Here is a 25,748-nt window from a genome sequence, read left to right as displayed (position 1 = left end):
AAGGAAAAGGCAGGAAATAAATGCCATGATGTTAAATAATAATAATAATGATGATGATGATGATGATGATGATGATGATGATGATGATGATGGAAGGGACCTTGGAGGTCATCAAGTCCAACCCCCTGCTCAGGCAGGTAACCCTATACCATTTCGGACAAATGGCTGTCTAGTTTCTTCTTAAAAACTTCCAGTGTTGGAGCATTCACCGCTTATCTTTTAATTCATTCTGATGAAATCTATAATAGCAGGAAAAAATGCTACAAGCCTTCTGATAAATGTTCAAATTTCTCTTTGAAACCATAAAGAAGGAAAAGCAGTGTCCTGTGATAAAATACTTAAACATATCTGGCCATAAGCACACAACCATGAAGAAAAGGGCTATTCATAGGATTTTCTAATAATATTAGACCAAAATAGCATTGAAACTGCATTATTATGGGCACTTTGGCACCTTTATGATTTATCACATGGTTTTATTTGCAGATTTAGAAGGCTAGCTCCGAAAGATCTTTAAAAAAACCATTCCAAAGTTAGAAGCATTCATATTTATCATTCTACCCATGTCTCAATTTTTCCAGATTTGCTGCTTTACACTGCAGATGGGAATACGCTAGATATTAGACACACTAGAGTTGTGTCTGCACCGTCTTCAAGCAGTATCAGTAGTATTAGAGAATTACTACTTGTAATAAGTAATGTTTGCTTCCAAATCTAGAGAGCACATTTCTCCATCTCTCGACACCCCCACAGGCAGATGTACTTCAGACATTTCAAGAACTGTGGAAAGAAAATATATCCCTTTAAGACTCCCCTTTCTCTATTACTTCAGAAGCTGTTGCAGTGATTCCAGCTAGAACTACCGGTAGTATCCAGGGCATATAACTATGAAGTGTGGAAATCATACAAGTTTGATCAAGTATTTGAGAAGGCAACCGCAAGCGCATTAAAGCTAACTATCAAGATATACTGGTTTCAAAGAACTGACCTCTCCACACAAAGATTGTGTAGCATATGCACTGAACAGTGGTTTCAACAATAGGGAAAGGAAAAAAGCCCTTCAAATTCAACTGATGCATTTGAGAAAACCTTCTGAATGTTACAGCACTAACAGAATCAACAGTACACAGAATGGGATGATATGACACATACCACTCACCAGAAAAAAATCCCAGATTGACGAATCCAAATATTAGAAAGAAAGAAAAGAAAAGGAAATGAAGGGGAAATAAGAATAAGTGTTAAGTTAGAGAAGAGACAGTACAGAATAATTTCTGGCTAATTTCTATTAAGATACTTCATTTGGCCAGCATGAAATAAACAGAATTAGCCGACCTTTTTAAAAAGTGCATTTTGTTAAGTCATATAGTGTAATCTAGACTATTATTAAAATATCCCATACACTGATTATGAAAACATAAATTAAAATATATAGCTGACCAGTTTTTAGTTTTTTAAAATATACACGGAGCTCAACCATTTTGGGGGAAGGGGGAGGCAAAAAATATATACCATTGCAGAATTATGTGAAAGGTATAATCAGCTACATCTGGTGTCAACATAAACAGGGTAAGCGAGTCAACTAAAATATGAAATCAACAGAGAAGGATCCAATAGAAAAAAATAGTTTAAAAATTAGTCACAATTCATAAATACAACCTGTTTATTTCAGCTTTTATTAAAACAGAATGTAAACATGTTCATTGATCGTTGTACATCTGCATGCCTTGAGTCTCAGCCACATTTTGTAGCAATACTTCTTTTCTAAGAGCTTGGGAGCTATGCCAGCAGCAAAATATCTTTTCTTCCATTTAAGGTAGGCTCTATGTATGTCAGCTTTACTGCAGTTTGCCCATCTTCCTGCAAGGCTGATAAATGGGTCTTTCAGCAGGAAAACAGCAAACAGCAAGACAAAAGGACCAAACACATCTGAGAATTTAAAATCTCATCCAAAAGTAAGCACAGGCCAGAACTAGAGATGATAAGGAAACGGAAGGAAGGGAGAAGAAAAATTCTTTGTTGCATTTTGTGGCTAGTTGAAATTTGAATTGGGTCTGTATATACATTCCACTGCCCAATATGCTATATTTTAGAGTCAGTTTGCTGGGATGGTTAAGGCAGAGGTCTTAAACACATTCTATAGGCCAAGGCTTTTCAACCCGTGGCATGCATACCACTGGTGGTACTTCGGCATCTGGTGAAATGCACTATAAAAAAAAAGTGTAAAAAAATGGTAAAAGTGGATGAGCTGAAGCCGCGGCAGTGGCAAAGAAGCCTGGGGGAGATTCAGCTGGAGCTGCAGTGTTGCCGGAGCTCTGCTGAGAGCCCAGGATCAGAGCACACAGCTCCAGCTGATCGATGCTTCCAGCACACCTGGAAGAGAAAAGGAGGAGGGGAGAGAAGAGAGGATATAAAAGGAGGAGGAGGGGGAGAGAGAGAAGATATAAAAGGAGGAGGGGGAGAGGAGAGATGATATAAAAGGAGGAGTTAGAGAGAGAGGAGAGAATATAAAAGGAGGAGGAGGGGGAGAGAAGAGAAGATATAAAAGGAGGAGGAGAGAGAAGAGAGGATATAAAAGGAGGAGGAGGGACAGAGAGGAAAGGATATAAAAGGAGGAGGGGGGAGAGGAGAGATGATATAAAAAGAGGAGTAAAACCGGTGCTTTTTTCCTTTTTTTAATACAGTTTGTAACATTTTATTAGATTATAGAATAAAATACAAAAATACAAAAGCAAATAGTAGGACATAGTGTGGAGGAAAAAGGAAAAGGAAAGTGAGGGGGAGAAAGGAAAAAAAAGGAAAAAAAGGCATTGACTTCCGATTTCCTCTGTTGCAGTAGAATGAAGCATTAACATCAAACCTCAACTTTTTACTTTTCCATAATAGTATAAACTAGCCATTTCTACAACAACAAATCAACATAATCAGTAAAACCCAAAATTCTCCCCTCCCCTGTTTTTTTTAGTCATCAAGTTTTTGACACTTGTTAAGCAGGGTAGTGCTCGAATATTGTCATGTCCTAAAAGTGGTACAATCTGTGAAAAGGTTGAAAAGCCCTGCGACAGGCCACTGAATTCTGCTACAGCCCACAACGGCTCAACAATGACAGCTGCTGCTGGAACCCAAATCCCGCTGGACCACCTCTGCAGACCCCTGCTCTCTGCTGCTGCCGTCATTATATTTTTATATCACTTTTTTATGTCTAACTCAACATATATTCTGAGCATAAAACAATAACAATATACAAAAGGCTCATCGATACATTTTGAGCTTGAGGGTGACAGAGTTAGACTGCGCACAACAGCTTTCACATAAACAATTACAAGTAGTCCTCGACTTGCAACCACAATTGAGCCCAGTATTTATGTTGCTAAATGAGAAATTTGTTAAGTGAGTTTTGCCCCATTTTTCGACTTTTCTTGCCGCCTTTGTTAAGTGAATCACTGCAGTTGTTAAATTAGTAACACGGTTGTTAAGGGCTTGTCAGAAGGTCGCAAAAGGGAATCACATGACCCCGAGACATTGCGTCTGTCATAAATACGAGCTGGGTGTCAAGCATCCAAATGTAAATCACGTGACCACGGGGGGGGGATGCTGCAACGCTTAGAAATGTGAAAAATGGCCATAAATCACTTTTTTCAATGCCGTTGTAACTTTGAATGGTCACTAAATGAACTGTTTTAAGTCGAGAACTACCTGTACTACATTATTTACTATAAAGAGTTCACTGGGTTCTTTCGTGGACAAATGCAGTATATTGATCCTACGACTTTTTTCTGAACAAAAATTTAACTGATAACCATATTCCTTACCCTTCTTTACCAAATTCTCCGGATTTTAACGCTTCACCCAGTGGTTCTTTCCCAAGTTTGGTCAAATTCATCTTTGTCTCGAGGGTCATCAGAAAAGATCCATTGTACAATATTTCCAAGTCAATCCAAAGTCCTAGAATTGTTGGGAGAACATCACGTTAAGTATAAACAACAAGAAGTGTCTGTATGGAGGGGAGGAATTTGCCACAGGATGCAAATTACACACATGCCTTCAGATTGTTCCCACCTCTTCTTTAGAAGTCAAGGCTATTATTATGAATGTAAGCTGCAATTTGATCGGTAAAGGCAAGCATGAAGCGAAGACGGCATTATATAATTCAGCAGATTTAGAAATGTTAGCACTCTAATTGGTAATAATGTCTGTATCTGCTGTATTTATCTTACAGTTAGACTGTTTAAAAATCCTAAGAGTTACTGGAAAATAAGAGGATGATTCTTTCTCAAAAAGAGACTTGTTATGGAGCACTCATTTTCACTTTTTTTAGTCTTAAGAAAACCTAATGACCAGTTTTTATCCTATGACACACTATTGTTTAAATTGTAAAATTCATAGATTGCTAGCTTGTGACAATGAAACCTCCAAAGTAACACAGGCAAAAGACTGTTTTGTTCCATTCAGACAGTAGCAAAATATAATGTGAACTCAGTTAAGACATACATGCACAACCTTACTTATTCATTTCAGTGTGGGTAAGAGGCAAATCTATTCAGAAGAATGGAAGTGGAATAATTTCTACATAGCACACTGGAGTAGCACTACTTATATTATATGGAGGATCTTTGCATAAAAAGTAGGCCACATGCTGCAAAGGAATACAGATAAACCTCAATTTACGATCACAATTGAGCCTGGAATTTTGATCCTAAGTCATTGCGGTCATTAAGGAGGCACTTCACAAATGCCTCGCTCATGACTGCAATCCTGGCGCTTCCAGTTGTAGTTGTTAAGCGATCCTGTGGATCACTAAGCAGAGTATAGGGTGCCTTAAGGAGTGGGAGAAAGTCTGCAAGGCCTTAGACAGCTACAAGATACAGTAGCGTGGACAAAGCTGCTGTGGGCCAGGAGGCTTTGGGCCTTCTCTCTGCCCTTCCAGGCCTGAGAAGCTTTCAGTTGGCTCCCCCACCCAATCATGCCCAGGAGATAAATTGCTCTGCTTCTCTTTGGGTTTTTCTGAAAATGCTGACAGACACACTCAGTTGATGGGAGATGCAGCCTTCCAACAGAGGCTGCTTCACACCCTTCCGCATGTGGCTGCTGGGGCCTAGTGGGATGTGAGAGAGGCCAAAGGCTGCCATGACCTCAGCAGCTTTGCATGTGCTGGTGGGCTGAGTAAATGGCTGAGTTGGGTTAGACAGATAGACAGATGGGGGGAATTGCAGTGCCCGTTCAGTCAGTCATAAGGAGGGCTGGAGTGTCCAAATTTTCATTACTTGGCTGCAGAAGTGCTGCAATAACCGTAACTTCAAATATAGGTCATACATCCATTTTTTCAGCACCACTGTAATTTTGAATGGTCACCGAACAAACGATCGTAAATTGAGGAGTACCTTTATGATTGGAGATATGATGATTTCATCAGAGTCAATAGGGCTACAATTTTTGGATTGTTTAAATTTACTTTGGTGGCAGTTAACTTTTCAAAAATTGTAACAAGAGTTTAAAAATCAGACCGCTAAGAATTACTATTTTGCCACCAAATTTAAGTAGCATGATCTTTGAAAGCTGTAAATCAAATAAATGCTCTTGCTATAAATGCACATCCTTCCTCTTTAATATTGTATTCAACAGTTCTGAAAACATCCAAATATTGCCTTCCAGTTTTCTCCAAAAATGCCCCAAATAAATATCCTTATGAACCTATCTTAAGGGACAATTTAAAAGCCTGTAAAAAGAAACATGAAAGCTTCCCACATCAGCTCTGAAAATGTTTCAAGCATTGCAATTTCGATCCTGTCATCTGCCCTGAATTCCATAGGGGGCATCCATCTATCTGAGGCAGACTAGCAATAACCTGCGTGCAACTGTTTGTAATTGTATTGTTCTGATCTGTATGTAATATCCTGCAATTATAAAGGGGGAAGCTTTAGAGAGCATCTGCGAGGCAGAGAGATAAAACAGCCACATCACAGACTCAAAACATTGTTCCTATTTAGCTAAAGAAGACAGGAAATGGAAAGGATCAGCATCTCAGAGCAGCTGCATCGTGTTATTTACAATCAGTGGTGAGGAAGCTTGTCCCCTTATAGCAAACCAAACACGCCAAATCCCTGAGGAAGGGAACACTTTGGAATGTGATATCCACAGCCAAACATATCTAGTGGGGATGTGCAAAACTTACCCCTTAATTCTCATGTCATAATTTTGGCTATTAAAAACCCCCACCATGTGGAACATTTCTAATATTTTTGTTTTACAGAATAATAAATGTGGATGCATGAACAGGTTCAGAGAGAAGCCATTGGCATAATGCTTAAGGTGTCTGCCTAGGTTCAAATGTATCTTATAGTCTTTCGGCTCTATTTAATTGGCAATTCTCACACTTTCTCTATCAACCCTATTTTCTAGAGAAGTAAAATGAAGAGAAATCCTCAAAAAACATGGAATATAATAAATCGGGGCAGGTGTGCTTAAACTCAAAATACCTCAAACATTTACTCAACATCCCAGTAAAGTATGTTAGAATGAAATATAGTGCAGCACCTGGTCCACATTTTCTCCCTTATACTTAGTTGTTTATAATCTATCCACAAAACCATTCCTAAATTGAACATGCAGCAGTTTCACAATTAGGATTGCTTTTCAACTCTAAAGAGCTAAGTAGCAAGTGGCCTCTTTTCTTTCATCTAAATGCACCTCTAATGGAGACAATAAGCTCTTTAATGATGTTATTATGCGATAATATATTGGTTGCCTCTGAAATATTTGTCATAGCTTCAATCTCTTTGGATGAGCAATGGAAGTATTTTTCACTCCCTGGAAAAGTACTCAAATCTTTAAAGGGTGAAACAGAATGAGGCAGAAAATAGTAACACCCACTCAGTAGTCCTAACCAGTACATTTATCTTTCAACCCCAAAGATCTGGAATTTGCTTCCATGTCTTATTCTACAATGCCATGTCTCAGTAACAATCTAGTCAAAGAACGTGGAGAAAAGCAAGGTTTTATACTTAGGCAGGAAAAACCAAAGGTACAAGTACAGATTAGGTGAAACCTGGCTCAAAAACAGTAACTGTGAGAGGGACCTTGGACCTAGTGGACAATCACTTAAACATGAGTTATAAGTGTGCGGTAGCAGCCAAAAAAGCTAATACAATCCTTTGTTGTATAAACAGAGGCATACAATCAAAATCACGAAGTACTAGTGCCACTTTATAAAGCCTTAGTAAGATCATACATGGAAAAATTGCATCCAGTTTTGGTCATCGCATTACAAAAAAGAAGTTGAAACCTTTCACTGAAAAAGTGAAAAGAAGAGCAACTAAGATGGTTAAAAACCTGGAGACTAAAACATATGAAGAATGGTTGCGGGAGTTGGATTTGGCTAGTCTACAGAAAAGAAGGACTAGTGGGGACATGATAGCAGTTTTCCAGTATTTGAAAGATTGCCACAAAGAGAAGAGGGTGAATTTATTTTCCAAAGCACCAGAAGGCCGGACAAGCAACAATGGATGGAAACTAATTAAGAAGAGAAGCAATTTGGAATTAAGGAGAAAATTCCTAACAGTGAGGACAATTAACCAGTGGAACAGCTTTGCCTCCAGAAGTTGTAGATGATTCATCGCTGAAGGTTTTTAAGAAGAGATTGGACAGCCACTTGTCTGAAATGGTATAAGATCTCCTGCTTGAGTGGGGGTTGGACTAGAAGACCTCCAAGGTCCCTTCCAGTTTATTCTAATTGAAAAAAAGAGCAGCTACCAATTGCTCTACAGGGGCTGAAATATTTCTATTGCAGTAAATTGAATGAATCAGTTCTAAAAATATATCATACTGTTTTTTCACAATGAAAAAAATGGTGTTGCTTTAAAAAAAACCTGCACTATTTTGCAATAAGGGCAGACTGAATTCTATTTCTATGATAGGATGAAAACAAGAAAGAGTCATTCAAAGTACAATTCTGTTCTGCTGGGTTCATTAATTTGTACTCAGATGCTGTTTTGACAATTTAATACGACATTTATATAAAGCCACAGACATGAATAGAGCCTATTTGATTAATCTCCACCAAAATAGACCCAGTGATCAAGAACCAACCAATACAGTTGGTGAAATTCAGTTGCTTTCATTTATGCAATCAGTGAGTCAGCAATCTCCAAGTACCAATTCTTTTTAATATAATGAAATTAAAGAAAAATAATAATTCAAGGAGATTACAGATATAAATCTTTCATTCATGACAAACCAAATTTTCCAATATGAGGCAATAAACAGTTGTATTGATAATCTAATTGAATGTTTTATATCATGTTACTAAATTAAAAAAAAATAGCGTGCCTTATTTTTTTTTTGTTGTTTGGACTTTTTAAAAATTGTGTAAATTACCCAGAGTCTTCTAAAATAGGCAGTCATAATGTAATAAATTAAATTATTAAACCACAGGAAAGATGTCCCCATTTCTGTGCAAAATATAAATAATGTATTTAAAAAGTAATACATGAGGGGAAATAAAAAGACAAGCCCAAATTTGAAAGCTCCCTTCCAAACATTCATTTAAAATGATAGAAGTAAATACTAGTATCTACCCTTCCGAGTCAAATAGTTTCCCATCTTTAATAGGGCACATTTAGATAGAAATAGAAGAGAATGTATTGTATATGTAGCTCAGGGGTGAACTGTGGAGTTCTTGGTGCTGTCTGAGCTTAGTGGTTTGTTTGCAGGTGTTTCATTACCCAACTAGGTAACATCGTTAGTATGTAATTATCCTAAGTATGGTGTTTGCTCTCTGTTTATATTCAGTAGCTTGCCATGCCACTTTTAGTTGGTTGTGGTTTTGTAATGCCCTAATCAACAAAGGAAGGAAACCGTAGCAAGGAAAAAAATAGCTGGGTAATGAAATGTTTGCTAACAACCAACCAAACACAGGGACCACCAAAAAGTCCACTTCTAGGTAGTTAAATAGAAAACATGATTTGTTTGTGGATAAAAAAATACATATAAACTAAGTAAACTGAAGCTCCACTCAATGAAGCAATCAATTCAAGTAGCATTTACATGCACCACTCCCTCATTAATTTTTTTACTAAAGAGATTTCTGGCCCAATCCAATCCCAAAAGGAGGGACAAACAGTGAAAACAAAGCTGCAACAATGTTAAAATAAAAGCTACCCAGTCATACTTTGCGAGAACGACACCATACAATAGGATTCCCCTCTTTCTTCCAAAATGCAAGGAGGATTAGGGCTATGTCTCTGGGGGGAGGGGGGAATTCTATAAAGTGGGGACTGTTACCAAAAAAGGCTGCCACCTTATTCAGGCTATTTGGGCAAAGCACTGCCTGAGATAACACAATAACCCACTGTGTAGACCTAAAGTAACCTGAGTGCACTGAATTGGGCTCGGAAGCCTATTGCTAACCAGTGCAGCATGTTCAAATAGATGCTCCTCTATATCAGGGGTCCTCAACCTTGGCTGGCTGAGGAATTCTGGGAGTTGAAGTCCACAAGTCTTAAAGTTGCCAAGGTTGAGGACCCCTGATCTATATGCTATATCATATCCTCCCTGCTGCACAGGTGCAGCTTAAATGTTGCATCCAGAGGCAGTCCCATACAGGAAAAATAACAACGTTAGAGCAGTCTAAGAGAGATACTGTTAGAACTAGAGAACATTCATTGAGTGCATATTATGATTAGGTAACAGCATGATAGTTTTCTATTATTAATGCACCCTACAACATTAAAATTCAATGCAATACCTTTATAATCAATGGTAGGCTTATAGGCTTGAAGGATTTTCGGCAACGCAATTCCCATGTCCAATTCCGTTAGTGTTAATTCATTCATGAAGTATGGCAACTAGAAGAGGGAAAAAGTAGAATAAAGCAGTCCTTTCTCTCTTTTCCCAACATTTGTGGGGCTTGAATGATTGACAATACCTGGATGGCCCAATACTTCCAGGGCACATTAAGATCCTAAGAGGCCCCTGAAAGCAATAATCTGGTTTATTAAAATATTACCTGGACTTTTACTTATCAATAAATCACGGTAAGTATATGCATAATAAAGTGGTAAAAATATCTTTAGTGTATTTAATTTTGATGTATGAACATTTTGTTCTTATTATTCTATTTTTTTGAAACTTAAAACATTTTCATAGACCCCTCTCACCCTGCAAAGTTCTACATGTTCTACAGAATACTTTTGTGTTCTGCCAACTGCAGCCACTTGCTGCCAACAGTACTGTTCCCTTGCAGCACACATGAATCTGGACATATCAAAGCTGGGTGAAATTAATAAGAGCTTCCCTTTCTGAGTCAAGTGACAGAAAGACCATAAATCAGTTTCCAAAAATAGCCTGGTTGACAGATCAATAGGAGACAGGACTGTCCCAATGTGACATGAAAGCTCCCTCCTGCTTCACCCTGCGTATTTTCTCCACTCCATCAATCTGTCAGTTGGTCTATTTCTCAGCGCAAGCCCGCTAGAGTCTTCTAAATCACCAGTAACATGGTGTTCAGAAACCTCCCGAGTGACAGATTACCAGCGTGGAGCAGCCCTGTGCCAATGACAAGTTACCAGGGCAACCTAAAAGGTGGCTAAATCATCTGCATCAAGCACCCATCCAGATACCAAAGCCCATTGCTACTCCATGTCAAGGAGAGCAATCAGACCTGCCAGTGAGTGACAGCAGAAGGAGAGGGGGAACAAACCCAGGAGAATCCCCAATTGCTTTCCTTCAATAGTCCTGTACAGGGAGTCATCAAGTTACAACAATAACTGGGACCAGAATGTCCATTGCTAAACACAGTGGATGTTAATAGCAACAGCATTGAGACTTACTTACACACTGCAGCACTTTACAGTCCTCTCTGGGCGGTTTACAGAGTCAGCATAATTGCCCCCAACAATCTAGGTCCTCATTTTACCAGTCTTGGAAGGATGGAAGGCCAAATCAACCTTCAGTCCTGTCAGGATCAAACTCCAGGATCATACTCCAGAGTTTTTGCCTGCAATACTGCATTCTAACCACTGCGCCACCATGCTCCTGTTAAGCAAGTCATACCCGATCTTATACCCTTATTTTGCCATGGTTATTAAGGGAATCACTTAAGCAAATTCGACTTTCCCCATTGATTTTGCTGGAGACTGACTGGGAACATTGCAAATGGCAATCATATGACCCCGGGACACTACAACCATTATAAATATATTCCAGTTGGCAAGCATCAGAATTTTGATCACATGACTGTGGGAATTGTGCGACAGTCATAAATGTGAGGACCAGTCATTTTTTTTTCAGTGACATTGTAATTTTGAATGGTTGCTAAATGAATGGATGTTAAGTCAAGGACTATGTGTAGTGAAGCCATTAGGATAGGGACTTGCAAACTTTGTTAGTGAGGCAAACTGGAACTCAGCTGTCAGGGCAGCACACATGTTTGCTGCTGATTCAAGCACTGGATAGCCACTGAAATGGTACAAAGTCTCCTGCTTGAGCTGGGGGTTGGGCTAGAAGACCTTGAAGATCCCTTTCAGTTCTATTCTATTCTATTCTATTCTATCCTATCCTATCCTATCCTATCCTATCCTATCCTATCCTATCCTATCCTATCCTATCCTATTCTATTCTATTCTATTCTATTCTGATATTCTGGCATTAACACTGTGGTGAGGAACAGCCCAAAGTCAAATAAGAAACCCAGACCTGCAAGGAAAGTAGAGAAATCTCTTTCTTGCTCTCCTAAAGGAATTTTAAGTCACTACCAGAACCTGTGATGGAGACATGAAGGGCACAAGACATGCTTTGAGGGACTAAAGGCCCACCTGTTTTCTTTTTCCACAAAAATCATCTAGAAGATACTTATCTCTGTTAAAAACAAAGAAACAAAAATGGGAGGGGGGCAATACACTTTTAGGTGTACAATATTCTAAACATGAAGGTTTACATCAAACTTGTGAATGACAATGCCTTGGGATCCATTTGAAAATCTTCAACAATGTGGTGGAATTACCAGCTGAAGGGGAGGATGCCCCTCTAGAGCAGGGGTTCTCAACCTTGGCAACTTTAAGACTTGTGGACTTCAACTCCCAGAATTCCTCAGCCAGCTTTGCTGGCTGAGGAATTCTGGGAGTTGAAGTCCACAAGTCTTAAAGTTGCCAAGGTTGAGAACCCCTGGCTCTAGAGGGAGTGAAGAGAAATTCCAGCTTGGAATCTGTTCAGGAGAGAATATGTCTGAGGTCAAACCTTTAGGTCTATATCTGTCATTTCCCAAGGGAGACGGGCAGTCTGGAGAAATTCTTGTAATATAGATGATCAATAATAAAATATCTACTTGGGCCGCCCTATTGGCTCTGGTTGCTTGTGCTTGACAAACAGTATCTCATAATCTCAAATGTGTCCATAAACCCAGAATGAGTTGCCTGCCCCTGCATTAAGAAAAAATTAAGGATCTGTCAAAAGGTCTGTGGAAGAGAGGGGGAAAGGAGAGTACATTTTACTACCGGTAGATTAATGTATGACTTTGTAATTATGAGCTAGTTGATAAAATGTTCATCTTAAGCAATCTTCCTCACCCTGATGTTATGTAAATGCATTCGGAGAGTATCAGACTTTGGAAGGCTGCTCCTAAGAAATGTAGGGATTTCTTTCCTGATTTAACCAGAGGAATTCTACTTCTTCTCACTATTATTTTTCACCTCACTATTCTGGCACCTCTTTCCTAGCTTTTCTGGGGCTCAAGCTTTAAACAGGCCCTCTCTCTTGCTAGCTACTAATGCAGTGGTTCTCAACCTGTGGGTCGGGACCTCATTTGGGGTCGAATGACCATTTCATGGGGATCATCAAACAACACAGTCCGCCATTTTCCCCCCTTTTCCTTAGCTGTGCTACTCCCTTTTATTCGATTGGCTTTTGAAAGCCAATAGAATAGACTCTCTTGAATAGAGTCTAATTCTATTGGCTTTCAAAAGCCAATAGGAATTGTCCAGGCTGTCTCTGCCCTGCTGAGCCCGGCAAAAGTCCCATTCTGCAAATGGTGCTGCATCAGTTGAGAAGTCCTCGACTTACGACCGGTTGAGTAGTCCTCAACTTACAATCGGTCGGGGGGTCGCGGCATTAAAAAGGTTGAGAACCACTGTACTAATGGATCACTACTGTAGCAACACTGAACTGAGTATAGCAACAAGAACATTACCAAGATGAATTGAATAAGAGCGAGAGGGGGTGTCAATAATTAATTCAACCAACCTAGTGAACTCCACACAGATTTCCAATATCAGAACACTATTTCTAGTTTAACGAAGAGAAGGACAAGGGGGGACATGATAGCCGTGTTCCAATATCTCAGGGGCTGCCATAAAGAAGAGGGAGTCAAGCTATTCTCCAAAGCACCTGAAGGCAGGACAAGAAGCAACGGGTGGAAACTAAGCAAGGAGAGAAGCAACCTAGAACTAAGGAGAAACTTCCTGACAGTGAGAACAATTAATCAGTGGAACAGCTTGCCTCCAGAAGCAGTAAATGCTCCAACACTGGAAGTTTTTAAGAAGAGACTGGACAGCCATTTGTCCGAAATGGTGTAGGGTTTCCTGCCCGAGCAGGGGGTTGGACTAGATGACCTCCAAGGTCCCTTCCAACTTTACTATTATTATTATTATTATTATTATTATTATTATTATTATTATTATTATTATTATTATTATTATTATTATTATTTCATGTACATTTGAACAAAATGTTCCTAGCCTTTAATAGAAAGAACAATAAAAGCTTTGGCTGAGCTTGGAAGAGAAGCTTTTGTGTCCAAAATTTAGGCTTTAATTCACAGATGTATCGCCGGGCACCCACGTTGGCTGCAGTTAGTTCTTTAAAAGATGCCAAATGGCCATCCTTACTGAAATATTCAAACGGGATGTTTGTTTTTATGCTAATATATACAATCATTCCTGCAGAACGGCATTAGGAAAACTGATCACTTATGCTGCCAGCTAATTTGGAAGTTAGTCTGCTTGTTTCATTTGTGCAATCAAGACATGTAGAGGAATTAACTGAATGGGACACAGCTGAATCACAGCACTACCTTGGATATACATTTTCATTTAAAACTCAGGGGAACAGAGAAACAAAAACAGTGCTTGGATCATTTATTATTCAAAAGTCTGCAAATTAGGGGCACAAACAGAACCTATTAGAATCTCTGCCTTGGCTCTCTGATACTCCTGTCCTGAAGATTAATGCTTGGTGTGGAGAAATATTTCACTCACATGAAAATCCTGAATGAACAACCAACTCTTGAATTATCATGTGGTACTTAGAGCCCTCTAAAATAAATGAATATCATCACTGGAATAGACTAGACATCCCAAAACTGTGGCTGGATTGAGAGAAAACAACAGCTGGAGGATGCTAAACCTCCTGTATTCCATCACAGTGAGAGATTATTTGAAATGATTTTTTTTTCCCCTGTGGGAAAGAAACGATTACTTTCCAAACTGTGCTTTGCTAAAGAGGAATTATACCAGACATTACTAAGAATTTTTGCAGGGGATAACAACTGGAGCAGGAAGCAAATGGATCATTTTGAAAACTGTAAATCTTCTTCATAAATTATCTTTCTGCCCAAGGACAAAGTTTAGCACATCAAATGGGTTTACTCTGCTGGACCAGACCTGCACGTCTGTGAGAATCAGACCATGCAACCTCTCCTAGTTTCTCCACTGTTAGGAGACAGACTGTTGCAGACTGATGGACCTGACTGAGGCCATTGCACAAGCATTCAGTTGTGCAAAACAGGTAAATGATTGCTGGCAGTGCTTTTTTTGTAAAAAAAAAAAAAAAAAAAAAAAAGGTGCCAGAACTCATACATGTCATATAACCCGCCTTGCCTACCCTACAAGGTTCCATCCCAAAAAGGTGCTGGAACTCCATTTTGGGCGTTCTATAACAAAAAAAGCCCTGGTTGCTGGAAGAACAATTATCGTTAATAATGTAAAAAAGAGGACAAAACTATGTTTATATCATTAAATAAAACTTACGTTGGAGGTTCTTAAAGAGGAAAAAGTATCAGACGTCCTGGGAGACCATCTCCATGAAGGTTCATTTACTACTTTTCAGTCAAGGCAGAAAAGGGAGCAGGCCTATTGCATCAGATCTGCAATACCATCTTTTCTCTCAAAATGTTTCCATTCTTGACATTCCATTTTCTTTTCCCTCCCAATCCTTTTATGACATATCTTTTAGGAAGTCTGTCTAGGCCAGGGGTAGGCAACCTTGGCTCTTTTACGACTCGTGGACTTCAACTTCCAGAATTCCTGAGCCAGCCGTGCTGAGGGAAAAGGGAGAGGTCTCCAAGCTGAGCCATGCTGGCTCAGGAATTCTGGGAGTTGAAGTCCACGAGTCATAAAAGAGCCAAGGTTGCCTATCCCTGGTCTAGGCCCTAGGCAAGGACTACCATTACTAATTTCTGTAACCTGTTCTAGGAGTTTACTTCAGCTAACAAGTGAAATTAAAAATGGTTCAAATAAAAAATAGGATAGTTAGTTAGGCTAAACATGCTAAGGAATATTATGGCTCAAGAGAAAACAGACTGGTTTAGTCCCTGTACAGGTAGCAACCTGCACTGCCACCAGACTGAAGCTGTATAACAGTTCCCTTCAAGAATGGGCTAACCAACAAGAAGGTAGATACTTAGGAAAATATTCCTACCTTTATTTTGCTGAGCTTCATCTGTATTTTCTTTGAGACCAAATTAGACCAATATTTCTCTCCCAAGAAATCCCAAAAGATTCTTCCCAGCAGCGCATTGATCCAGGCTTCCTTTTCCTCATCTTCACTATGGGAGGTGGTTAGCAACTGGCAAGATATATATATATATATATATATTTAAAAAAAACTCATTTTAATAAATCCCACAATGCTATTACTAAATATATAAAGTAAACAGTTACTTTTAACATGTGTATGGAAATAATATTTTTTGTACTTAATAATTTCACACAAATGAGTCTAATATATTGTCCAAGGTTGTTAGCTGATGCTTCAGTATGTAAATCATCAGTGTAGGAGGAATAAGACTGGAAGCTAAGTGGGCTGAAGAACTGGGGTTCCAAAAACAGAAGTCAAGCAGAGCCCTGCCTCAATTCAGCCCTTGAAGATCTGACACTGATCTAAAATCAACCATCCAGCCCGTTCAGGAGAGAGCTGCTGCCTTAGGCAGTTAGAGACGAGGAGCATCAGCTGTGTTTCATGAAAAGGTGGCATTCTTTCCTATCATAAACATGTTTATGGAAGAGCAATCAAAAGTTGGAAAATGTTTTGATCTTATGTACTTTCATGTCTGGTCTCCAAGCTATGTCTTCTTCCCCAAGACATCCCTTTGACAGGATCTGACAATGGTTTCTGCTTTGCCCAAAGGTCACAGTAGCTTTTAGTAAGGAACCTTGTGCTTTCTTAATCTTGAATCAGACTGGGGCTGAGTCTTTTCTCAGTTATTCCACTGTGCTTTTATTATTGCTGAATTGAAGCTTTTAACAGATTTCCTAAAACTTGTGGGTAAGAGCAATATGCCTTATATAGGATTGAGAGGACATCTTTGCAAAATGTCTATAGCTAACAAATGGCAGAAGGCCACGGCCAGGCCACCTGAAAGTTAGGGGGAAGATCTATGCATTCCCCATTATCCCTAACCTCCCAGTTGCTGATAAAATGAAGACCAATTTGCAACTGCACCTTATCAGCAAAAATACAACTCAAGGTGCCTTGGGTCTTACCAATGGGACTACTATGTTTGGAACCTGATATGTGGTTAGGGTTACTATCAAAGGGCTACATTGGTGGTGGCAAACACTCACCTTAAAAAATAAGTCAGAATGAAGAAGTCCAAACATGGGTGTCTTATTAAGATAGCAAAATTACAGTAATCATTGAGCTCCCAACTAGCAGAAGCTAGCACAGATGCTGATCAGAGAAGACCTTCATATTTGCAACAAATGCAAAGGGCATAAACACAGTTCAGTCTCCTCATAGGAATAGTTACAACTATAACATTTGTAAATACTTTTACAAAGAAATTGGATGGGGGTTGCCCAAGGCATCTTGGCTGTCCTCCTGTCTGGTAACAACAGCATTTTTTATTGCTAGGCTACTTAACTTAACAATAACATAAATGCCATAATAATTGCCATTTTTTATTATTTTAACCAGATGACCCTCACTGCATCTCAGGGAGCATAAAGTCATTCCCTATCTAAATCTTTGAGGAAGTTGCCACTGTAAAGGTATATAATTATAAATGAAAGCCATCCATCACTTAGGAAGGACGTACGCCTGAGGCGGTTGGTTTGAAATGAATAGAAAAAGCTGCCACAGTTAAATCAGGTGTGACTGACTTGTATCTAACAAAGAGAGGGGATAGATCCAGCTAATGCAAGTTATTGAACTAATGCAAATTTATGTATAGACATATAAGATTATTTATGCAAATTAAAGTATAAAGACGCAGTCGTCCCGCCATTGCCTGCAGACAACAAACAGGGCCTGTTGTGTTATTGTTTGAGGAAGTTGCTCATGGCAGAACTTTGTGGGTCTCTGGATGTTAGTTTAAATTTAAGTGCAACTATGAATCAAAAGAAGGCGCAATTCTTGCTGATTTTGTGTGTTTCTATGGTATTACTGGAAAAAAAATACTGAGCATTATATTCTCAGAATCAGAGCTGGATTAGGCACAGTAGGCTGGATAAATCAGTTTGTGTTTCAGACCTAGAAAAGGTGGCTATTAATTCAGGATGGAGGCAAAACAACCCTAAGATTGACTGCAGATAGAAACTGCTGTAACAATAAAGGAAAAGGTGGTAGAATGTTACTGGGAAGGCAAGATAATATCTGTGTGCTGCTTTAACACCAATGTCTCTGCCAATCTTGATAAAATGGCTGACATGTGGTTATTAAGTACTAGATTAGTTAACAGAAAAGTGTTTGCATCCACAATATCTTCCAACAAATATATCAACTTTGCTTATTTAACTGGTTGATAGAAGGGACTTGTATTAGTCTTTTACAAATGTATACCCTGGTTTTCAAGTGTGGGCATCAACTGAAGCTTCCAGGTAGGGGAAAAGGATGTTTTTAATATCTAAAAAAGTCATTCATCTACTTAGGTATCCTAGTCTGCATTTCCATTGTGCTGGGAAAATGAAACAGGACTGAGATTGAGCTGGTGTATCCTCTACCTCATTGCTCAAGAACTTTACCCCACTCACTATGGGAAATATACAAGCATTGATAGTGCACATTACACATAAACAAGGAGAGAAAAGGATCGTAAGTAAGTCACATTTCATAAACAGTATTCAAGATAGTCTCAAGTAAAACAGAAGAGACTGTATGGGCCTATGGGGCATGCAAAAGGTGATCGTCATAGAATTAAATTTGGATGGGGTAAATTTAATACCCTGCTCAATACAAGAAGCAAAAGCAACACATTCCACAAAAGATGATTCTACCCTCTGCTTGAATATATTCAGTCAAAGGGAACTACAGTTTTTCTGGGTAATTAGTTCCACTGTCAAGCATCTCTTATTGACAGAACAAGACTTCCCAATATAATAGCTGCCTTCCTGTAATTGAAATCCCTTATTCTACCTCCTGCATTCTGGAATGAGAGAGAACAGGTCTTCATTATCATTTACTGATCTGATTATATCAGCCCTTTACTTTGTACAATTTAAGATAGTGTATGCAATGCTTCCTACTATAAGCCTCACAATAACTACCCAGTGAGTGTGTGTGACTGGCCCAAAGTCACCCAGCTGCCTTTCATGCTTAAGGAAGTGCTAGAACTTCCAGCCCTTTAGCCACTACACAAACTGGCTCTTTATCTTTTGATCAACATCTTTCAGCTATTTGAAAATTGTAAACATTATTTCCCCTATTCCAAACCTGTCTGCTTTCTCAAGGCTAGGTCTTAGAATCTTTCTTCATAATTTCTAGATCCCTTGTGATTTTCATTGTTCTGCTCTGAATCTGTTCCAGTTTTTCTAAACATTTTTAAAATGTGGGGCCCAGAAACTGGACACAGCACTTAAGTACCATGAAAATGATTACTGAGAATTTAGAACATATTTCTGTTAATCAGCCTAAAATAATGTGTTTTAAATAAATACTTGAGTACACATCTTTTTACAATAGTTTAAGTTCTTACTGTTATAATTCTGTTTCTATTAAAAAGAACAGTTTGTACAATATTTTTATTTTTGCTCTCTAACATGCCAAGTTATTTTATTGATGGGTAGTCCTAGAAGTGTAAGAATTAAATGAAATATCTACTGTTTCAGAGATCTTTTAAGCTGCATCAAAATAATGTTGAATGTTGAGAAAGTGAGCATATTGTAGAACTGTTATTAGCCCCACACTTCTTTGGGAACAAAAAACAGCCCTCTCTCCTTTACACTACAGGGTAAATCATAGCACCTCAACCAAGAATATTTAAAGAATATACTTCACCTTTTTCACAGCTGTGGGACTGCTGTCAGCACTATGAATGGGACTAACTGTAGGGCTTGGCTGTTCCGGTGGAATGCACCTTGCCATGTACACATTATAGTCTAAAAGTATTTTTTGCCTGATGTTAGAACCCAAGTCCTTCAGCTTTGGCTGAGCAACGATTTCTTCTACACTTCCTTTACTGCTGCTACGGCTGTGTGTAAGAATCCCAGACTGGCTATTGGTCCTATTGTGTCCTGGCAAGGAGCCTGAATACAATAAAAAAGAAAAACAAGGGGTAAAGCATCAATACATAATCAAATATGGAACATAAGAATGAGACAGAATGAAAAACAAAAGTTGACAATGCCAAGGTTGTCAATATGACAAGGCGGTAAACATACGCTATGATTTAACCTGTTCAATGTACAAGGAGATACATTACTATTCCATACCAATCTATTCAAGGTGTTACTTTGCAGCCTTGACTTGTTGAATTCTCAGAGCCACAGCCAACATGGACAATAGTGAAGTATGCTAGGAATTATTTTGTATTGTAGTTCAGTAACATCTGGAAGGCCGCAGGTTCCCCCCCCCCGCCCTCTGCCATTCTATGGCAAATGGTAAGTAAGCTATCTGGTTGTACATCTTTTTCAATACCATATACAAAGACATCGATCCTTAATTTAAAACATGTTTTGGCAATGTGTACAAGAAACTGTTTGAAATAAATCATAATAAACAGAACAGAGAACTTTAGAGCAGTGGTTCTCAACCTTTTTAATGCCGTGACCCCAACCGGTCGTAAGTCGAGGACTACTCAACCAGTCGTAAGTCGAGGACTTTCCCCGCTTGGGAGCGCCGCGCATGAGTGGTGCCGCCCCCTGCGCCGGCCGAGGCGTAGCTGGCAAGGGGCAGCGATGGCGCAGGGTGACCACCGGCTGGGCCACCAGCTGGCCCAGCCCAAGGGAGGTAAGGCACCCGCCGGGCCCCATGCACACCAGCAACCCTCCCTGCGCCTGCCGGCCTCCCACCTCCCACCCCTGGCCCTCTTTTACTTACATTTTTAGTAGTTGCTCAGCAGAGAGGTGTGGAAGCTTCCAGACAGTTCACCTTCGCTGCAGACAACTTGCAGCACCATTTGCAGACTGGGGCTTTTGGCGGGCTCAGCAGGGCAGAGACAGCCTGGACAATTCCTATTGGCTTTTGAAAGCCAATAGAATTAGAATCTATTCAAGAGAGTCTATTCTATTGGCTTTCAAAAGCCAATAGAATAAAAGGGAGTAGCACAGCTAAGGGAAAGGGGGAAAAAATGGCGGACTGCGTTGTTTGGCGACTCCCATGAAATGGTTGTTCGACCCCAAATGGGGTCGCGACCCACAAGTTGAGAACCGCTGCTTTAGAGGAAAGAAGACAGCCAAGGGTATAAAGCTCTGCACTAAATCTGATATGCTGAAGATTCTACCATTCTAGAATTAGAAAAGAACCTGAACGTCAGCAAAGCTAAAAATCCAAGAATTACAAATGTCGGCAAATAAAAACACAAACAAACACAACCATACCCACCAGCTTCAATTTAAATGTATAACAAGACTGAGTAGGTGGAATCACATTCAATTATTATTCCCACTTCTGTGAAAGGGTTTTTTTTTATAAACTGGGTTAAGAGGGAAACACTTCTGAACTATAATTCAGCTTTTTAGAATCTTGCCATAAGCTTGGCAAACATTTATATATAAACAGTGCAGATATTTTGCACACAGATAACTTGAAGATTGTTTTGAAATAAAGGCAAAGACTTTGTAAATTGTGTCTGAACAATCTGCAATGTGTTTAATGAACTACTTTCAGTTGTTTTCAAAACTGAGATATTATCTCCCTAAATATCCTCTGTAATTATTGCTGTATTAAAATTTCCAGGCCCTATTAACTTTAGAGAACTAGTTTTAATTTTTTTGGTGAGCCATAATCTGAGAAAAGAATGTTCCAGAAACATAAAACAGAGGGTAAGGGATGTGTAGTTAAGAGATGAAGAATTATTTTAATCATTAATTGCTGTATTATATATCACATTTAAAGACTTGAGAACTTTGACAGGAAGTTTAATATTCCTATAACGTTAAAATGTATAAAATCATGTCATTATGAATCAACAAGATAACTGCACATTTAGTATTATTAAGTAAAATTAAGTCCCTTAAAAAAACAACAACCTTTAAAATACTTTTTGCCTAAAATGTATGTCTATTGTTTCTAGAAATATATTGGGAGTCTTATACCATTTTAAATTATTGTTCTGCAAGAAAAAAAAATCAAAGACAGATTAATTCTGTTTACTCAAATCAACCACTTATATTAAGCAGGATATTAGAATGTAGTTTGTTAAAAATTTAACGTCTTTAGACACAAATTGTGGTTAGATATCTTGATGAACTCACTGAATAGTAGTGTTCTTTCTCAATGATGCAACAGCAATAGCAATTAGATTTACATACCGCTTCACAGTGGTTTGCAGCCCTCTCTAAGTGGTTTACAGAGTCAGCCTATTGCCCCCAACAATCTGGGTTCTCATTTTACCCACCTTGGAAGGATGGAAGGCTGAGTCAACCTTGAGCCCTGTCAGGACTGAATTCCAGGCTGTGGGTGAAGTTTTTGCCTGCAATAGTACGTTCTAACCACTGTGCTACCAGGGCTCCAGATTAATCCCAATTAACATTTGATAAGCTGATATTTTGACTTATTACACAAAGTCTGAATAGAATAAGCAAACAGATTCCTACCTGATTTGTTTCCCCAAATGACAATTGGCTTTTTTTCTTCAGATTTCAATTTGCGGGCAACAAGGAATCTCCTAAACCATTCTTCTTTCTCCCGACCTGTCCTTGCAAATAAATAAAGCACTTGGTTCTTCTGGGTCCCAGACTTTGCTCCATCCTGAGCGGGTTTCCAGATTTCTTCACTGCTTAAGTTTTCCTTTTCTATAGAGATTTTTTCTTCTGAGGTTTCTTTATCGGCTTGGGCTTTGGCCATGAAATCATCTTGTCTCCCAAGCTCAATGCAGATTGGGTACTTTTTATTCCAGACTCGTTTTCGAGCCAAACTCTTGGGAACCAAATAAATCTGCAAACCAAGTTATGTGAGAGTTTCACATTTCATCTCATTAGAGAAGAAAACACAGAGTACTAATGCATTGCCATAATCAAAGAAACAATCAAATAAAAACAAAGTCGGCCAAGCTGCTGGCCCAATATCCAGGAGTGATCAAACATGGATTAGGAGTTGTTATTTTGAATCAAATGATATTTGGGCTTCTTTAAGATTTGGGCTTCTTTTGTATTTTCTTTGATAAGTTGGAAAGACTTGGTGTGGGGCAAACCTCTATCAGCCCAGCATTTTTTTCCCCCTGCTGCTAGATTTCCTTTCCTACAAAAATCCCAAAAACAAGGCTTAAGGTGAAGAGCAGCCAAAGCAATTTTTATCGGTATGTTTAATTTCATTGGCACTCATGAAGCATGCAATCTTATAAAATCAACTGTACTATCCAGTGTTTGTTTTAATCCATCTTGTTCTGGTTATACAAACAATTCAAAGATCATGGCAGAAAGGGCCAGAGAGGGTTTCAGATATTAGTCAAAACTTCACTCATTCTTTGATGATATTAGAAGCATGGTAAAATGGCATACCTAAGATATTATTGCAGGCATGGGGCTGGCATTAAAAACAGTACCAATAACTCTGGGAATTAAAAAAAAGGAGGGGGGTTAGCTTGTCCAAGGCTCATAGATCTTATAGTTAGCAGCTGTCTGCTTCACTCAGACTGCAGTAATTCAGATGAAAACAACACAGAACAGGAATCCAAACACTACCAGATAGGAATTATTAATTCTGAACTCACCTTACTCTCAGTAAGATCATAAATTTTCTGGCTAATGTAGGTAACTTCTGGCTTGGTTTCATTGTAAAAAGTTCTTCTGGAAATATTTTTGTTAGGTTTTGAAAGTCTCAGGATGTTTCCTTCGAGTCTCACAAAAATAGAGTGAGTCAACGTAGCATGATAGGTTTCTGGATCATAATTATAGATCTCATTCATCCAGCCCTACAGAAATTAAAGAAACGAAGAGATTTTTCATTTTAAGGCAAAATTAATTAGAGGTGTTGATTGCTGTCATCTTGAATCATTTCAAGAGTTGAGTTGAGTTTGAGTTAAGATTATAACTTTCCCACATAGTAAAAATCTTCAAAAAGATCTAGAGGACATTTTATTAATGAAGGCTGACCTAGATAAATTCCCAACAAAAGAAGTTTATTTTACCTTTGGAAAAATATATTGCACATGCTAATTGTGTGTGTTACAAGAGTAGCTGGTACCTGTATTTCATAGCAGGTTGAATGCACTTCTTCTATAACACTGGAAGGAGATAGATTTTTAAATATCAAAACTGGAATGGGTCACAGAGGTAAGGATGGCATAAAATAGTCTACTTGGAATGCTTGCTTGTTTCTTCCTAGCCAGCAAGCCATGAATCAGTCAAAGTATAGCTCGATCGCTGTACTGGGAGGAAGATGCTGTAATACAAAGAATGCCTGGCAGTCCCAACAATCAAGAACTGTATTTCTTGCACATATTGTTTTAATCTCCTCTGTATATACATCATATCTTGTCCTCAACATGCTACCCAAATGCCTCTGGCATGTAATTCTAATTTGTCCATTTTCATTCATGTTAGAGGTAGGCATTGCTAGAGAAGCTGAATGTTACAATTCAGCCTCCTAATCTTCTGAATGATTACTGTATACGAGGCCAACCACTAATCCCATGATACCATCCAAAGAGCTGCAGCTAAATTCTTTGGCTTTGGACTATGATAATTAAGAGTGGGAATACGGGTGGGGTTCTTACAAAGGCAAACTACTCTTACTCTTAAGGCCACATCAAACCTTAAAAATGACCTGAAACTGTATTGCTGAAATTAGTCCAGTTTGTTACTGAAATTTGACAGTGCAATATGAGGGTGCTAGGGGGTGGCAGGTGAGCTGTGGCTGGCCCTTCTCTATCTTAGGTTGCACAGTATGATCCAAAGCTCAACAGGGCTTGTTGATCAGACCGAAGTATACATAAAAGGTTTGCAAACAAAAATATTGTGCAGACAAGGAATTGACAACTATTAAATTAGCACAACTTGTTGCCTTTCTATACTTATGTAAAATAGAGCCTGCACGTATGAAGCAATTCTGTGCCTCTGTATTATGTCACATAACTCATTATCAATCAATTACAAAAGTATAGTATGTATTTTCTGACAGCAAGAAAAAAAAGTCCATAAAAGTATGTCATTTCACTGCAGGATATAAGACTAGTCAGTCTTCTACATAAAGGCACACCTTTTAGACATGCCTCTCATTGCCTGTTTTTCATACTGCTGTCTTTACATTTAATTAGATAACAGAAAAACCACATGATCCACTATTTGATTTATTATCCTCTTGGTTCAGTTTTTCTGGATAAAATAACATTAAGTCCTGCTGTTCTAACTGCAGCAAAATACAGGTAATCCTCGACTTACAACAGTGAAATTCATTTAGTGACCATTCAAAGTTACAACAGTACTAAAAAAAGTAACTAATGACTATTTTTCACACTTAAGACCACTGCAGTATCTCCATAGTCACGTGATCAAAATTCAGATGCCTGGCAACTGACTAATATTTATGCCAGTTGCAGTGTCCCAGGGTCACGTGATCCCCTTTTGAAACCTCTTGACAAGCAAAATCAATGGGGGAAGCCAGATTCACTTAGCAACTTTGTTACTAGCTTACCAACTGCAGCGATTCCCTTAACAACTGCAGCAAAAAAATTGTAAAATTCACTTAAAAATGTTTCACTTAGCAACAGAAGGTTTGGGCTCAATTGTGGTCGTACGTGAAGGACTACCTGTACCTTAGTCCACAGATCCCCAACCTTTGGGGCACCAGGGGCCAGTTATGTGGAGAGAGGTTTTTCTGTGGACCGGAGGAGGGGTGGTTTTGTGTGCTGCCTGTATCACGTGGATGGGGCTTTGCTTGTTTGTATGGCCTGGTTGCTGGCATGCTGCAGCCCGATACCGGTCCATAGACCTGGGGTTGGGGACCCCTACCTTAGTCCACTTTAAATGAAAGTATAATCTTTCTCCTTCTCTGAGCTAAATATCATCTGGGTTTTCCAGGAACATTAGAAAAAATAGGGCATATTTAGCAAAAGATAAAAGAAAGACATGAGGATAGCTTTAAAATTCAAGTGGCTGTCACCA

At 38.9% G+C, this 25,748-nt stretch overlaps 1 protein-coding gene across 10 annotated transcripts in view; it reads right to left on the bottom strand.

Moving 5' to 3' along the window:
- TEX2 (testis expressed 2) overlaps positions 1–25,748 on the bottom strand; it is a 102,185-nt gene that overhangs the window by 15,392 nt on the left and 61,045 nt on the right. For all 10 annotated transcript variants that reach the window (XM_039326842.1, XM_039326848.1, XM_039326840.1 and 7 more), the window contains 6 exons: positions 23,357–23,557; positions 22,242–22,581; positions 19,483–19,730; positions 15,688–15,834; positions 9,743–9,842; positions 3,813–3,945 (listed from right to left, as the gene is read on the bottom strand). In XM_039326842.1, coding sequence (XP_039182776.1) covers positions 3,813–3,945; positions 9,743–9,842; positions 15,688–15,834; positions 19,483–19,730; positions 22,242–22,581; positions 23,357–23,557 — 1,169 coding nt within the window. The remainder of the gene's footprint in view (positions 1–3,812; positions 3,946–9,742; positions 9,843–15,687; positions 15,835–19,482; positions 19,731–22,241; positions 22,582–23,356; positions 23,558–25,748) is intronic.

The sequence above is a fragment of the Crotalus tigris genome, unplaced genomic scaffold (genome assembly GCF_016545835.1).
Source record: "Crotalus tigris isolate CLP2741 ecotype Arizona unplaced genomic scaffold, ASM1654583v1 scf7180000024345.2110221, whole genome shotgun sequence".
NCBI lineage: Eukaryota > Metazoa > Chordata > Lepidosauria > Squamata > Viperidae > Crotalus > Crotalus tigris.
This window is presented reverse-complemented; position numbering and strand designations above follow the sequence as displayed.